The sequence below is a fragment of the Hemitrygon akajei genome, chromosome 2 (genome assembly GCF_048418815.1).
Source record: "Hemitrygon akajei chromosome 2, sHemAka1.3, whole genome shotgun sequence".
In the NCBI taxonomy this organism is placed as follows: Eukaryota; Metazoa; Chordata; class Chondrichthyes; order Myliobatiformes; family Dasyatidae; genus Hemitrygon; species Hemitrygon akajei.
The window spans coordinates 196,964,358-196,982,518 of NC_133125.1; the positions used below are offsets into that span (position 1 = coordinate 196,964,358).

The window sequence follows — 18,161 nt, forward strand, 5'->3', positions numbered from 1 at the left end:
ACTCTACCATTCCTGTGATAATTTTCATGAACCCCCTCTAGACACTCTCCAACGGCAGGACATCCATTATTACAGATGGATGATAAATGGCTTAACAGTTTTTTTTGTAATTTATTTTTTATTGAAGTTTATCATCAAACAAACATTTCCAAAAGATGTATTTCAGACATTGTACATATAACTCATATAATCATACATGCCGCAAATCTCCACATAATATTTATCTGAGGTATACACTTATAGAAAAGAGAGGAAAGAAAGAACAAGCGAAAGGAGAAAACTATGTACAAATAGGGAGTGATCTTTTTTTAAAACAACATATTCATTGATTTGTGAGAATAAAATCAGGCCTAAGAGGCATTATGTAGTTAAACCATTTTTCCCAGTATGAATCAATTTGTTCCAGTTTATGATTAACAGATGCTGTTATCTTCTCCATTTTGTAAATGTCCATTGTAATTTCCATCCATGCATTTAAGGTTGGGATCTCCTGTGATAACCATTTCCTAGTAAGAGTCTTTTTACCAGCCACCAGCAGTATATTCATTAAATATTTATCTCTTTTCAACTATTCTTGAAGTATCTGGTCTTACTTTCTAAGGGTGTTTCACATTTAAAGACGTCTTGTAGGGCATTGTGTATCTCCCTCCAATAGTCTTTGATAATAGGGCATTCCCAGAAGATATGATAATGGTTTGCATTTTGATTTCCACAATTTCTCCAGCAAGCAGGGAGGTTACTATCACAATGGGATTTCTGAGAGGGTGTAATAAAATATCTTATCAAGTTTTTCCATCCAAACTCCCTGCATTTCTGTGAACTGGTACACTTCCATTGATACCTTCATATTATTGTCCATTCTTCCTCAGATATAATTATCCCTCCTTCCTTCTCCCATTTTGTTTTAATGTATGAAGTCAAATGTGTTTTAAGATTTGACAAACCCTTATACACACTTGAAATGATTCTACTACCGATATCTGAATTACGGTATGTTTTTCTAAATAGCTCTATCAAACGTGTACTTGCCTTGGTTACATTTTTAACTGTCCTGTTAACATATTGTCACATCAGTAATTACCGATAAAAGTCTTGTTTTTCTAATAAGTATTTCTCTTTAAGCATTTCAAAACTGAAGTGTTCCTCCTTTCATTATATCACAAAGAACTGTTTTTCCTTTAGCTGTCCAGTCCTTAAATCTAGCATCCAATTTATTTGGTGTAAAATCTGAGTCATATGCACAGCATTTAAGAATTGCAATATCTCCCTCTAGTTTATATTCTTTTATTATCATTTTCCATATTTTAAGAGTCCATTTCACCCATGGGTTATCAATAGTATTTATGTACCATTGCAGGTTGTTATCAGACAAAATTGCCAGTATGGGGATGGGAAGTATCCCCTCCTCAATGTTTTTCCATTGTGCATCATATGATGGGTTGCACCAACATATCACAGCTCTCAACTGAGCTGCAAAATAATAATCTCTAAGAGAAGGTAGGCCCCATTCCCCCCCATTTTCATTGGCTGATTGCAAAGTTTTGAGACAAACTCTAGGCCTTTTAACTTGCCATATATATCTTTATAACATTTTGTTCCATTCATTGAATCGATTTCAATTAATCTCCATTGGTAGGGTCTGAAAGAGATATAATAGTCTGGGCAGTATATTCATTTTAATAGATTCAATCCTTGAACTGAGACTGAAAAAAGGAATCAGGTTCCATCTTGCCATATCTTCCTTAATTTTTTATATAAAGGCTGATAATTACATTCTGATAATTTTGCCAAATCTTTTGGCATAATGATGCCCAAATATTTAAAAGACTCTGTGTGCCATGCCCAGGGATATCTACTTTCAATTTCTCTTGGTGGGCTATAGTTATAGATAGATAGATAGATACTTTATTCATCCCCATGGGGAAATTCAACTTTTTTTTCCAATGTCCCATACACTTGTTGTAGCAAAACTAATTACATACAATACTTAACTCAGTAAAAAAAATATGATATGCATCTAAATCACCGTCTCAAAAAGCATTAATAATAGCTTTTAAAAAGTTCTTAAGTCCTGGCGGTAGAATTGTAAAGCCTAATGGCATTGGGGAGTATTGACCTCTTCATCCTGTCTGAGGAGCATTGCATCGATAGTAACCTGTCACTGAAACTGCTTCTCTGTCTCTGGATGGTGCTATGTAGAGGATGTTCAGAGTTATCCATAATTGACCGTAGCCTACTCAGCGCCCTTCGCTCAGCTACCGATGTTAAACTCTCCAGTACTTTGCCCACGACAGAGCCCGCCTTCCTTACCAGCTTATTAAGACGTGAGGCGTCCCTCTTCTTAATGCTTCCTCCCCAACACGCCACCACAAAGAAGAGGGCGCTCTCCACAACTGACCTATAGAACATCTTCAGCATCTCACTACAGACATTGAATGACGCCAACCTTCTTAGGAAGTACATTCGACTCTGTGCCTTCCTGCACAAGGCATCTGTGTTGGCAGTCCAGTCAAGCTTCTCGTCTAACTGTACTCCCAGATACTTGTAGGTCTTAACCTGCTCCACACGTTCTCCATTAATGATCACTGGCTCCATATGGGGCCTAGATCTCCTAAAGTCCACCACCATCTCCTTGGTCTTGGTGATATTGAGACGCAGGTAGTTTGAGTTGCACCATATCACAAAGTCCTGTATCAGTTTCCTATACTCCTCCTCCTGTCCAAGTAATTGGGTTTTATCTATGTTGATCTTGTATATATAGAACATTAGAAAAGTACAGTACATTACAGGCCCTTCGGCCCACAATGTTGTGCCGACCCTCAAACCTGCCTCCCATATAACCCCCTCCCACCTTAAATTCCTCCATGTACTTGTCTAGTAGCCTCTTAAATTTTACTAGTGTATCTGCCTCCACCACTGACTCAGGCAGTACATTCCACACACCAACCACACTCTGAGTGAAAAACCTTCCTCTACTATCCCCCTTGAACTTCCCTCCCCTTACCTTAAAGCCATGTCCTCTTGTACTGAGCAGTGGTGCCCTGGGGAAGAGGCACTGACTGTCCACTCTGTCTATTCCTCTTAATAGCTTGTACACCTCTATCATGTCTCCTCTCATCCTCCTTCTCTCCAAAGAGTAAAGCCCTAGCTCCCTTAATCTCTGATCATAATCCATACTCTCTAAACCAGGCAGCATCCTGGTAAATCTCCTCTGTACCCTTTCCAATGCTTCCACATCCTTCCTATAGTGAGGTGACCAGAACTGGACACAGTACTCCAAGTGTGGCCTAACCAGAGTTTTATAGAGCTGCATCATTACGTCACGTCTCTTAAACTCTATCCCTCGACTTATGAAAGCTAACACTCCATAAGCTTTCTTAACTACCCTATCTACCTGTGAGGCAACTTTATGAATATGTACCCCCAGACCCCTCTGCTTCTCCACACTACCAAGTATCCTGCCATTTATGTTGTAACCTGCCTTGGAGTTTGTCCTTCCAAAGTGTACCACCTCACACTTCTCCGGGTTGAACTCCATCTGCCACTTCTCAACCCACTTCTGCATCCTACCAATGTCTCTCTGCAATCTTTGATAATCCTCACCACCAACACTACCAACCTTGGTGTCGTCTGCAAACTTGCCAACCCAACCTTCTACCCCCACATCCAGGTCATTAATAAAAATCAAGAAAAGTAGAGGTCCCAGAACAGATCCTTGTGGGACACCATGAGTCACAACCCTCCAATCTGAATGTACTCCCTCCACCACAACCCTCTGCCTTCTGCAGGCAAGCCAATTCTGAATCCACCTGGCCAAACTTCCCTGGATCCCATGCCTTCTGACTTTCTGAATAAGCCTACCGTGTGGAACCTTGTCAAATGCCTTACTAAAATCCATGTAGATCACATCCACTGCACTACCCTCATCTATATGCTTGGTCACCTCCTCAAAGAACTCTATCAGGCTTGTTAGACACGATCTGCCCTTCACAAAGCCATGCTGACTGTCCCTGATCAGACCATGATTCTCTAAATGCCCATAGATCCTATCTATAAGAATCTTTTCCAACAGCTTTCCCACCACAGAAGTAAGGCTCACTGGTCTATAATTACCTGGACTATCCCTACTACCTTTTTTGAACAAAGGGACAACATTCGCCTCCCTCCAGTCCTCCGGTACCATTCCTGTGGACAACGAGGACATAAAGATCCTAGCCAGAGGCTCAGCAATCTTTTCCCTCGCCTCGTGGAGCAGCCTGGAGAATACTCCGTCAGGCCCCAGGGGGACTTATCCATCCTAATGTATTTTAACAACTCCAACACCTCCTCTCCCTTAATATCAACGTGCTTCAGAACGTCAACCTCACTCATATTGTTCTCATCATCATCAAGTTCCCTCTCAGTGCTGAAAACCGAAGAGAGGTATTCATTGAGGACCTCGCTCACTTCCACAGCCTCCAGGCACATCTTCCCACCTTTATCTCTAATTGGTCCTACCTTCACTCCTGTCATCCTTTTGTTCTTCACATAATTGAAGAATGCCTTGGGGTTTTCCTTTACCCTACTCGCCAAGGCCTTCTTGCCCCCTTAGCTCCTACTTTTTTGCTACCCTATATTCCTCAATAGCCCCATCTTATCCTTGCTTCCTAAACCTCATGTATGCTGCCTTCTTCCACCTGACTAGATTTTCCACCTCAGTTGTCACCCACCCATGGTTCCTTCACCCTACCATTCTTTATCTTCCTCACCGAGACAAATTTATCCCTAACATCCTGCAAGAGATCCTTAAACATCGACCACATGTCCATAGTACATTTCCCTGCAAAAACATCATCCCGATTCACACTCGCAAGTTCTAGCCTGATAGCCTCATAATTTGCCCTTTCCCAATTAAAAATTTTCCTGTCCTCTCTGATTCTATCCTTTTCCATGATAATACTAAAGGCTAGGGAGCGGTAGTTACTGTCCCCCAGATGCTCACCCACTGACAGATCTGTGCCCTGACCCAGTTTGTTGCCTAATACTGGATCTAGTAAGGCATTCACCCTAGTCGGCCTGTCAACATACTGTGACAGGAGTCCGTCCTGGACACACTTAACAAACTCTGCCCTGCCTAAGCCCTTAGAACTAATCAGGTGCCAATCAATATTAGGGAATTTAAAGTCACCCATGATAACACCCCTGTTATTTTTGCACCTTTCCAAAATCTGCCTCCCAATCTGCTCCTCGGTATCTCTGCTGCTACCAGGGGGCCTATAGAATACCCCCAGTAGCGTAACTGCTCCCTTCCTGTTCCTGACTTCCACCCATACTGACTCAAAAGAGGATCCTGCTACATTACCCACCCTTTCTGTAGCTGTAATAGTATCCCTGACCAGTAATACCACCCCTCCTCCCCTTTTTTTCAATTATCAGTATCCTGATATTTGACCATATTGTTCATAGGATTGCATCAATTTAGGTAAAGAGTATGTTGGTTGCCCTGGGTAGATCAAAATGTCATCCGCATAACAAGCCAATTTATGCTCTGTCCCTTTAATAGTAATTCCCCTGATATCTTCATTTTGTCTGATGTATTGAGGTAATGGTTCCAGATATAACGCGAAGAGTAGCGGTGACTATGAATAACCTTGTCTTGTGCCCCGTTCTAGGGTAAAACTATTTGATAAATATCCATTGATTTTAATCCTAGCAGTAGGATTGTCATATAGTGTCTGTATAGTTTTAATAATTGTGTCATGTAAACCAAATCTATGTAAAACTCTGTAAAGAAAATTCCAATTAACCGAATCAAATGCCTTTTCAGCGTCCACACTTATCACCATTGCTTCGATTTTATTTTTTTGTAAATGATCCATAATGTGAAGTGACCTTCGTATACTATGTTTGATGTTGTTGTATAAAAACTATTTGATCCTTATGTGTCAGTGTGGGTAGAAACTCTTCTGATCGTTTGGCCATGATGGAGGTAAATAATCTATAATCTACATTAAGAACGGATATTGGTCTAAATGACCGGCATTCCATTTTATCCTTGCCTTCTTTTGGTATAGCTGAGATGATCGCTTCTTTCCAGCTGGAGGTGGGGTGGCTCTGTTGGTGAGGAATGATATTCAGTCCCTTGCGAGGGGGGGACATAGAATCAGGGGATGTAGAGTCAGTATGGATAGAACTGAGAAATTCTAAGGGTAGAAAGACCCTAATGGGAGTTATCTACAGGCCCCCAGACAGCAGTCTGGATGTAGGGTGTAAGTTGAATGAACAGCAGGCAGTGAAGAAAGCTAATGGCATGCTGGCCTTTATAACAAGAGGAATTGAGTTTAGGAGTAAAGAGGTCCTTCTGCAGCTGTACAGGGCCCTGGTGAGACCCCACCTGGAGTATTGTATGCAGTTTTGGTCTCCAAATTTGAGGAAGGACATTCTTGCTATTGAGGGAGTGCAGCGTAGGTTCACAAGGTTAATTCCTGGAATGGTGGGACTGTCATATTTTGAAAGATTGGAGCGACTGGGCTTGTATACACTGGAATTTAGAAGGATGAGAGGGGATCTGATTGAGACATATAAGATTATTAAGGGATTGGACTCGCTGGAGGCAGGAAGCATGTTCCCACTGATAGGTGAGTCTAGAACAAGAGGCCACAGTTTAAGAATAAGGGGTAGGCCATTTAGAACAGAGATGAGGAAAAACTTTTTCACCCAGAGAGTGGTGGATATGTGGAATGCTCTGCCCCAGAAGGCAGTGGAGGCCAAGTCTCTGGATGCATTCAAGAGAGATTTAGATAGAGCTCTTATAGATAGTGGGGTCAAGGGATATGGGGGAGAGGGCAGGAATGAGGTACTGATTGTGTATGATCAGCTATGATCACAGTGAATGGCGGTGCTGGCTAGAAGGGCCAAATGGCCTACTCCTGCCCCTACTGTCTATTGGGTGGCATTTGTGCCTTTTTTAGAGCCCAGTTCAGTGTGGGGAATAAGACAGGAATTAACTCATTTTGAAATTCTTTTACCACTCTGCCGTATACCCATCTAATCCTGGTGATATGCTTAATTTAAGCCTAATTGCAGCTTTTAGTTTAACTTCAGTTATGTCAGCAGTCATCGTTCTATTTTGTTCTTTGCTTACAGTGGGTAACTAGAGAATTGAGGAAGGTGTCAATTTGGGTTATGCTTCCCCCGGAACTTTGGAATATAGAGTTTTGTAAAACACTTCAAAAGCTTCTTGAATTTCACTTAGTTTAATTTTTATCATTTCTGTTCTTCGATCCCTAATTCTATGAATTGTATTTTCTGCTATTTTTTTTTCCATTTTCCACGCTAGTATTTTCATAGGTTTAGATCCACTTTCATAGTGTCTCTGTTTCAGAAACATTAACTTTTCCCTGATGTTATGATTAATATTGTAATAATTATTCAGAAATGCAGCAGGTTAAGAGGCCCGTGTGCCTATGTCTGTCGGATATTCCCGTCTTCGTGTTTAGTTGTTATTGAACCACACATGAATACAGCCGAATGAAACAGTGTTCCTCTGGGGGTCGAGGTGCAAGCCACAGTCCCAAATAGAAAGACACAGCACAAGGCATATTCAGCACATATGAGACATATAAGCGTGCAGTTTCACAAAAATATAATCTAGCCCAGGCCCCTGAATGTCATGCCCTGTAGTTTGATGATGCACAGGATGTTGTCGGCAAGGAGAAGCTGACAGCAGCAGTCCCATGATCACTGGCTTGCAGATCCGCAATCACGATCCAGCTTGTCTTCCACCGAGCAAACACTAGAGGGCAGCACCAACCACACTGATTCATTTAACGCCTGTGCTGCATGAATACAATAAATTACATGCAGTTTAAGTCAGTGACGATAATTCTGTCGCTATAAAGTGTCTGAGAGGTTTATTGTCGACACTCTGACTGTGTTTTACCTGCACGTCCCCAGGGGAGTTTATCGTGGTCACTCCGAGCAAGCCTGTCGTGGCTGAGGTAGGCCAGGATGCTGTGTTGGGTTGCCAGCTGGTTCCGGCCGAGGTCCCTGTGGAGATGGAGGTGCGCTGGTTCCGGGAGGAGTGGTCCAAGGTGGTGCACCTGTACCGGAAGGGGCAGGACAGTCCTGAGTCCCAGATAGCACAGTACTCCGGGAGGACAGAGCTGTTCAAGGACTCCTTTCCCCAGGGGAATGTCTCCCTGCTGCTGAAGAAGGTGACCGTGCACGATGCGGGACGCTACAAGTGCTTCGTGGTCTCCAAGGCTCTGGACGAGGAGGGCTCTCTGCAGCTGCAAGTTGCCAGTGAGTGAGGGTGTCACTGGACAGCGGGAAATGGGCTGGGGGTGGGGGGTTTAAACGGAGGGCACGGTTTGCAGAGGACCGAGAGGGTACTTTGTCCCAGTGGAGGCAGGACAGTGCAGGCAGCGGGAGGTTAGCTGGGTGGGGGGGGGGGGGGGCGGGATAAGGTGGAGAGGCTGGGCAGTATAAGGGAAGTGGAGGTGAGGGAGGACAGGATGAGGGGAGGGGAGGGAGGGAGGGTGGGATGACAGGATGGGAGTTGGGAGAGAGGGTGAGACAAGGAGAGGGGAGTGGAGAGGGGGAGGGAGGGTGGGATATGGGGAGTGGAGTGGGAGGATAGGATGGGAGTTGGGAGGGAGGGCAAGAGAAGGGGAGTGGAGAGGGACAGTGTGCTGTGGAACGGCGGGGCTGGTTGCTTACTGAGACAGGTGTACTGAATGAGATGTTGATACGTCTGGAGGTTGAGAGAGGTCATTATGGTGATTCGGGGAATGCAGGGGGCAAACTCCTTTGTGAACTCCTGTTTAAACTGAACTGGTGCCATTGCCCACTGACACCCCTCCCCTCCAGGTATGGGACAGCAGCCCACGATGAAGATGGTGGACTACGAGGGCAATGGGATCCTGGTGGGCTGCATCTCGGAGAAGTGGTTCCCGCGGCCGCAAGTGGTGTGGCGGGACGCCGCGGGTCAGCGCATCATAGCACTCAAGGAGTCGGAGGTAGTGGACGACGCTGGGCTCCTGAGAGTGGAGAGTATCATCGCTGTGAGTCACGCCACGTCTGGCATGTACTCCTGTGTCATCCAAAACCAGCTTCTGGGCCGGGAGTACGAGGGTCGGCTGGAGATACCAGGCATGTTCACCCTGTGCTCAGCTCTGGTCAATTTTACATTTGGGGTTACACATCTTGGGGGGAGTGATACGGGCTTTGAAGGTGGTGCAGAGGAGGGTCACTAGGTCGAGTTTGGAGGTGAGGGGGTTGTCCTTTAAAGAGGGATTGAGTTGACTGGGGCTATTCTTGCTGAAATTCACATTTGTAAAATGAATTTATAATCAGAGTGCATAAATGTTGCCGTATGCTACCTTGAGTTCCATTTACTTGATGGCATTTACAAGAAATATAAAGAAATACAATAGAATTTCTGATAAACTGAAAAATAACTAAAAAAGAATATATTTTGCAAATAGAAAAGATAATATTGTAAACTTGAGTTGAAAAGAGTTCCTGAAAGTGAGGACCACACAAGATACTGGAGGAACTCGGCGGGCCAGGGAGCATCCATGGTAAAGAGTACAGTCGCCATTTTGGGGGGAGACTCTTGGGCAGGAGTTTGCAGTTGTAGAATCAGATCAGAGTTGTGGAGAGTGAAGTTCACACTGCTCCAGAGTCTGATGGTTGTCGGGTAACAACTGTTCCTGAACCTGGTGGTGTGGGAGCGAAGACTCCAGTTCCTCCTGCTTAGAAGAATGAGAGGGGATCTTCAAGGGAATATCTTCATTTATCACCGGTACATCGAAATAGGGGACTCAGTGAGTGAACAGACAGGAGATTCTGTGGATGTGATCGGGACATCTGGGTGGTATATTGCCTCCCAGGTGTCAGGGTCAGGGAAATCTCAGATTGCATCAACATTTTGGAGAGGGAGGGAGACCAGCTGGATGTCTTGGTACATATTGATACCAGTGCCAGAAGAAGGAAAGGCAATGAGGTCCTGTGAAGAGATTTTAGTGAGCTAGGTGGAAAGCTGAGAAGCAGGATGTCCCGGGTAGTAATTTCTGGATCGCTGCCTGTGCCATGTGCAGGTGAGTGTAGAAACAGGATGATTTGGCAGATAAATGCGTGGCTGAGAAAGTGGGTGGGAACTGGAGTGAAGAGACGCAGGATAGGACGGATGGTAAAAAAGTAAAGATAGCGTGCAGTCAGGGTGTCAGGAAGGACAGGCAGCTGATGCGACGTAGTCACAGGCAACAGGATAAGTATCAAAACATTAGTGCTGCAGAATCAGAAAGGATAGCAAATACGGTACTCAAGATGCTGGATCTCAATGTGTGGAGTATAAGAAGTGTGATGGCTGCAGAAAAGGTTGATGTCATGGAGGGATTGTCTACGGAGTCTCTGTGGGTGGAGGGTATGAACAGGAAGGAGTCAATAATTCTACTGGGTGTTTTTTATAGGCTGCTCAATAGTAACAGGGATATCGAGGAGCAGATAAGGAAACAGATCCTGGAAAGGTGTAATAATAACAGAGTTGTCGTGGTGGGAGATTTTAATTTCCCAAATATCAATTGGCATCTCCCTAGAGCAAGGGGTTTAGATGGGATGGTTTGTTGGGTGTGTTCAGGAAGGTTTCCTGACACAATATGTAGATAAGCCTACAAGAGGAGAGGCTTTACTTGATCTGGTATTGGGAAATGAACCTGGTCAGGTGTCAGATCTCTCAGTGGGAGAGGATTTTGGAGATGGTGATCATAGTTCTATCTCCTTTACAATGGTATTGGAGAGAGATAGGAACAGACAAGTTAGAAAAGTGTTTAATTGGAGTAAGGGGAATTATGAGGCTGTCAGGCAGGAACTTGGAATCTTAAATTGGGAACAGATGTTCTCAGGGAAATGTACGGAAGAAATATGGCAAATGTTCAGGGGTATTTGTGTGGAGTTCTGCATAGGTCAGGAAAGTTATGGTAGGGTACAGGAACTGTGGTGTACAAAGGCTGTAGAAAATCTAGTCAAGAAGAAAAAAAGTCTACAAAAGGTTCAGAGAGCTAGGTAATGTTAGAGATCTAGAAGATTATAAGGCTAGCAGGAAGGAGCTTAAAAAGGAAATTAGGAGAGCCAGAAGGGGCCATGGGAAGGCCTTGGCAAGCAAAATTAAGGAAAACCCCAAGGCATTCTACAAGTATGTGAAGAGCTAGAGGATAAGATGTGAAAGAATAGGACCTATCAAGAGTGGCAGTGGGAAAGTGTGTATGGAACCAGAGGAAATAGCAGGGGTACTTAATGAATACTTCAGTATTCACTATGGAAAAGGATCTTGGTGATTGTAGTGATGACTTGCAGCAGACTGAAAAGCTTGAGCATGTAGATATTAAGAAAGAGGATGTACTGGAGCTTTTGGAAAGCATCAAGTTGGATAAATCACCTGGACACCAAGCTACTGTGGGAGGTGAGGGAGTAGACTGCTGAGCCTCTGGCAATAATCTTTACATCATCAATGGGGACAGGAGATGTTCCAGAGGATTGGAGGGTTGCGGATGTTGTTCCTTTATTTAAGAAAGGGAGTAGAGATAGCCCAGGAAATTATAGACCAGTCTGTCTTACCTCAATGGTTGCTAAGTTGATGGACAAGATCCTGAGAGGCAGGATTTATGAACATTTGGAGAGGTATAATATGACTAGGAATAGTCAGCATGGCTTTGTCAAGGGCAGGTCCTGCCTTATGAGCCTGGTTGAATTTTTTGAGAATATGACTAAACACATTGATGAAGGAAAAGCAGTAGATGTAGTGTATATGGATTTCAGCAAGGCATTTGATAAGGTACCACGTGCAAGGCTTATTGAGAAAGTAAGGAGGCATGGGATCCAAGGGGACATTGCTTTCTGGATCCAGAACTGACTTGCCCACAGAAGGCAAAGAGTGGTTGTAGACGGGTCATATTCTGCATGGAGGTCGGTCACCAGTGGAGTGCCTCAGGATCTGTTCTGGGACCCCTACTCTTCGTGATTTTTATAAATGACCTGGATGAAGAAGTGGAGGGATGGGTTAGTAAGTTTGCTGATGACACAAAAGTTGGCGGTGTTGTGGATAGTGTGGAGGGCTGTCAGAGGTTACAGCAGGACATTGATAGGATGCAAAACTGGGCTGAAAGTGGCAGATGGAGTTCAACCCAGATAAGTGTGAGGTGGTTCATTTTGGTAGGTTAAATGTGATGGCAGAATATAGTATTAATGATAAGACTCTTGGCAGTGTGGAGGATCAGAGGGATCTTGGGGTCTGAGTCTATAGGATGCTCAAAGCAGGTTGACTCGGTGGTTAAGAAGACGTACGGTGTATTGACCTTCGTCGATTGTGGAATTGAATTTAGGAGCCGAGAGGTAGTGTTGCAGCTATTTATTCTTGGAGCGACAGAGGATGAGAGATGATCTGATAGAGGTGTATAAGATGATGAGAGGCATTGATCGTGTGGATAGTCAGAGGCTTTTTCCCAGGGCAGAAATGGTTGCCACAAGAGGACACAGGTTTAAGGTGCTGGGAGTAGGTACAGAGGAGATGTCTGGGGCAAGTTTTTTACTCAGAGAGTGGTGAGTGCGTGGAGTGGGCTGCCGGCAATGGTGGTTGAGGCGGATACGATAATGTCTTTTAAGAGTCTTTTGGATAGGTACATGGAGCTTAGTAAAATAGAGCGCCTTGGGTAAGCCTAGTAATTTCTAAGGTTAGGATCAACTTTGTGGGCCGAAGGGCCTGTATTGTGCTGTAGGTTTTCTATGTTTTTAAGAAATAAGGTGATGATCTTGTTGCAATATTACAGATTGCCAGGTATGCTGTTGTGGCCATCACTGAATCGTGGCTGAAGAATGGTTGTAGTTGGGAGCTGAATGTCCAAGGTTACAGGTTGTATTGGATAGGAAGGTAGGCAGTGGGGGAGGTGTGGCTCTACTGGTAAAGAATGGCATCAAATCAGTAGAAAGATGTGGCATAGGATTGGAAGATGTTGAATCCTTTTGGGTTGAGTTAAGAAACTGCAAGGGTAAAAGGACCCTGATGGCAGTTATATACAGGCCACCCAACAGAGCTGCGAGGTGGACCACAGATTACAACAGGAAAGGGGGAGGGGAACCAGAGTGTTAGAGCAGATAGTGAGTTGGAGGAGGATAAAGGTCATGTGAGAACTGCAGGTATAGTGCATGGAGTAAAGCCAGATCTAACATATAGAGAGGCTTTGAGGAAAGAGAAGCAGAATAAAGGGTATAAAGGTAGTAAGGTCGAAGGGCTAAAGTGTGTGTACTTCAATGCAAGAAGCATCAGGAACAAAGGTGATGAACTGAGAGCTTGGATACATACATGGAATTATGATGTAGTGGCCATTACGGAGACTTGGCTGGCACCAGGGTAGGAATGGATTCTCAATATTCCTGGATTTCAGTGTTTTAAAATGGATAGAGAGGGGCGAAAAAGGGGAGGAGGGGTGGCATTACTGGTCAGGGATACTATTACAGCTGCAGAAAGGGTGGGTAATGTAGCAGGATCCTCTTTTGAGTCTGTATGGGTGGAAGTCAGGAACAGGAAGGGAGCAGTTACTCTACTGGGGGTATTCTATAGACCCCCTGGTAGCAGCAGAGATACTGAGGAGCAGATTGGGAGGCAGATTTTGGAAAGGTGCAAAAATAACAGGGTGACTTTATCAAAAATAACATGGGTGACTTTAACTTCCCTAATATTGATTGGCACCATATTAGTTCCAATTGTTTAGATGGGGCAGAGTTTGTTAAGTGTGTCCAGGATGGATTCCTGTCACAGTATGTTGACAGGCCAACTAGGGGGAATGCTATACTAGATCTAATATTAGGTAACGAACTGGGTCAGGTCACAGATCTCTCAGTGGGTGAGCATCTGGGGGACAGTGATCCCTGGCCTTTTATCTTGGAAAAGGATAGAATCATAGAGGACAGGAAAATTTTTAATTGGGGAAGGGCAAATTATGAGGCTATCAGGCTAGAACTTGCGGGTGTGAATTGGGATGATGTTTTTGCAGGGAAATGTACTATGTACCTGTGGTCGATGTTTAGGGATATCTTGCAGGATGTTAGGGATAAATTTGTCCCAGTGAGGAAGATAAAGAATGGTAGGGTGAAGGAACCATGGGTGACAAGTGAGGTGGAAAATCTAGTCAGCTGGAAGAAGGCAGCATACGTGAGATTTAGGAAGCAAGGATCAGATGGGCCTATTGAGGAATATAGGGTAGCAAGAAAGGAGCTTAAGAAGGGGCTGAGGAGAGCAAGAAGGGGGCATGAGAAGGCCTTGGCGAGTAGGATAAAGGAAAACCCCAAGGCATTCTTCAATTATGTGAAGAACAAAAGGATGACAGGAGTGAAGGTAGGGCCGATTGGACATAAAGGTGGGAAGATGTGCCTGGAGGCTGTGGAAGTGAGCGAGGTCCTCAATGAATACTTCTCTTCAGTATTCACTAAAGAGAGGGAACTTGATGACGGTGAGGACAATATGAGTGAGGTTGATGTTCTGGAGCTTGTTGATATTAAGGGAGAGGAGGTGTTGGAGTTGTTAAAATACATTAGGATGGATAAGTCCCCCTGGGGCCTGACGGAGTATTCTCCAGGCACTCCACGAGGCGAGGGAAAAGATTGCTGAGCCTCTGGCTAGGATCTTTATGTCCTCATTGTCCAAGGCAATGGTACCGGAGGATTGGAGGGAGGCGAATGTTGCCCCCTTGTTCAATAAAGGTAGTAGGGATAGTCCAGGTAATTATAGACCAGTGAGACTTAGGTCTTTTGGCCCTTGGCTGTGCCGAATCATTTTTCTGCCTAGTCCCACTGACCTGCACCTGGCCCTTATCCCTCCATACACCTCTCATCCATGTACCTGTCCAAGTTTTTCTTAAATGTTAAAAGTGAGCCGGCATTTACCACTTCATCTGGCAGCTCATTCCACACTCCCACCACTCTCTGTGTGAAGAAGCCCCCCCCCCCCAATGTTCCCTTTAAACTTTTCCCCCTTCACCCTTAACCCATGTCCTCTGGTTTTTTTCTCCCCCTAGCCTCAGTGGAAAATGCCTGCTTGCATTCATTCTATCTATACCCATCATAATTTTATACTCCTCTATCAAGTCTCCCCTCATTCTTCTACACTCCAGGGAATAAAATCCTAACCTATTCAACCTTTCTCTGTAGCTCAGTTTCTCAAGTCCCAGCAATATCCTTGTAAACCTTCTCTGTACTCTTTCAACCTTATTAATATCCTTCCTGTAATTAGGTGACCAAAACTGCACAAAATACTCCAAATTCAGTCTCACCAATGCCTTATACAACCTCACCATTACATTCCAACTCTTATACTCAATACTTCGATTTATAAAGGCCAATATGCCAAAAGCTCTCTTTACAACCCTATCTACCTGTGACATCACTTTTAGTGAATTTTGTATCAGTATTTCTAGATCCCTGTGTTCTACTGCACTCCTCAGTGCCCTACCATTTACCTTGTATGTTCTACTTTGGTTTGTCCTTCCAAAGTGCAATACCTCACACTTGTCTGCATTAAACTCCATCTGCCATCTTTTAGCCCATTTTTCCAGCTGGTCCAGATCCCTCTGCAAGCTTTGAAAACCTTCTTCACTGCACTACACCTCCAATCTTTGTATCATCAGCAAATTTGCTGATCCAATTTACCACATTCTCATCCAGATCATTGAGATAGATGACAAATAACAATGGACCCAGCACTGATCCCTGTGGCACACCACTAGTCACAGGCCTCCACTCAGAGTAGCAATCCTCCACTACCACTCTCTGGCTTCTCCCATTGAGCCAATGTCTAATCCAGTTTACTACCTCACCATGTATACCTAGCGACTGAATCTTCCTAACTAACCTCCCATGTGGGACCTTGTCAAAGGCCTTACTGAAGTCCATGTATACAACATCCACTGCCTTCCCTTCATCCACTTTCCTGGTAACCTCCTCGAAAAACATGACCTACCACAAAGCCATGTTGACTCTCCCTAATAAGTCCCTGTCTATCCAAATACTTGTAGATCCTATCTCTTAGTACTCTTACCAATAATTTACCTACTACCGATGTCAAACTTACTGGCCTATAATTTCCTGGATTGCTTTTAGATAGTAAAAGTCTTTTCCAAGTATGTTTAAAAATAAAAGAGAAATGAGAGTGGATATAGGATCGCTAGAAAATAAGGCAGGAGAAATAATAACGGTGGACAAGGAGATGGCAGTTAAACTAAATGACTATTTTGCATCAGTCTTCACTGTGGAAGACACCAACAGTGTGCCTGATGCTGTAGAGTGTGAAGGAAGAGAAGTGGGTGCAATCACTATTACAAGAGAGTAAGTGCTCAAAAGCTGAAAGATCTAAAGGTACATAAGTCACCCGGACATGATGAACTGCACCCTAGGGTTCTGAAAGAGGTAACGTTACCGATTCTGGCAGCTTTAGAAATGATTTTTCAAAAATCATTGGACTGTGGCATGGTGCCAGATGACTGGAAAGTTGCAAATGTTACTCCATTCTTTAAGAAAGGAGGAAGGCAGCAGAAAGGAAATTATAGGCCAGTTCATCTGACCTCAGTGACTGGGAAGATGTTGGAGTCAATTGTTAAGGATGAGGTGATGGAGTACTTGGTGACACAGGACAAGATAGGACAAAGTCAGCGTGGTTTCCTGCCTGAGGAACCTGTTAGAATTCTTTGAGGAGATTACGTCAGATAGATAAAGGAGATGCAGTGGATGTTATATATTTGAACTTTCAGAAGGCATTTGGCAAGGTGTCACACATGAGGCTGCTTACCAAGTTAAGAGCCCACGGTATTACAGGAAAGTTAGTAACATGGTTAGAGCATTGGCTAATTGGTAGGAGCAGTGAGTGGGAATAAAAGGATCCTTTTCTGGATGGCTGCCAGTGACTAGTGGTGTTCCACAGGGGTCAGTGTTGGGACCACTTCTTCTTATGCTGTATAGAAACGATTTTGATGATGGCATAGATATTGCCAAGTTTGCAGATGATACGAAGATTGATGGAGGGACAGGTAGTGCTGAGGAAACAGGTAGGCTGCAGGACTTGGACAGATTTGGAGAATGGGCAAGAAAGTGGCAAGTGAAATACAATGTTGGAAAATGCATGGCCATGCACTTTGGTGGAAGAAATAAATGTGCAGACTATTTTCTAAACAGGGAGAAAATCCAGGAATCTGAGATGCAGAGGGACCTGGGAGTTTTGTGCAGAACACTCTAAAGGTTAACTTGCAGATTGAGTTGGTGGTGACAAAGGCAAATGCCACATTAGCATTCATTTCAAGAGGTCTAGAATACAAGAGCAGGGATGTGATGGTAGGCTTTATAAGGCACTGGTGAGGCCTCACCTTGAGTATTGTGGATGGTTTTGGGCCCCTCATCTTAGAAAAGATGTGTTGGCATTGGAGAGGGTCCAGAGGAGGTTCACAAGGATGATTCCAGGAATGAAAGGGTTATTATACGAGGAGTGTTTGATGGCTCTGGGTATGTACTCGCTAGAATTCAGGAGGATGGGGGGTGGGGTAGGATCTCATTGAATCCTTTCAAATGTTGAAAGGTCCATTCAGAGTAGATGTGGAAAGGATGTTTCCCACGGTGGGAGAGTCTAGGACAATAGGACAGCCTCAGGATAGAGGGGTGCCCTTTCAAAACAGAGATGCAGAGAAATTCCTTTAGCCAAAGGGTGGTGAATTTGTGGAATTTCTTGCCACATGCAGCTTTGGAGGCCAGGTTGTTGGGTGTATTTAAGGCAGAGATTGATAGGTTCTTGATTGGACATGGCATCAAAGGTTATGGGGAGAAGGCCGGGACTGGCTAAGAACTGATTGAGGAGGAGATAGAAAAAAAGGGATCAGCCATGATTGAATGGCGGAGCAGACTCGATGGGCTAGATAGCCTAATTCTGCTCCTATGTCTATGGTCTTCTGGAAATGCACCGTCGGCGTCAATAACCAACACAATCCAATGGTGTGCTGGGGGCAGCCTGCAAGTGTTGTAATGCTTCCAGTGCCAATGTAACATGCCCACCCCTCACTACCTCTATTTTCCATCACAATCCCATTCTCCTGTTTTTCCCTGTTTTTTTTACCTTTGAGCCCCTTACTAATTGAGAACTTATCTAC

General features: G+C 44.2%; 1 protein-coding gene across 1 annotated transcript in view; it reads left to right on the forward strand.

Moving 5' to 3' along the window:
- Window positions 1-18,161, forward strand: part of LOC140719860 (butyrophilin subfamily 2 member A1-like) — a 55,912-nt gene that overhangs the window by 4,228 nt on the left and 33,523 nt on the right. Inside the window, exons 3-4 of the mRNA XM_073034786.1 lie at window positions 7,936-8,283; window positions 8,851-9,132. Of these exons, the coding sequence (XP_072890887.1) occupies window positions 7,936-8,283; window positions 8,851-9,132 (630 nt within the window). The remainder of the gene's footprint in view (window positions 1-7,935; window positions 8,284-8,850; window positions 9,133-18,161) is intronic.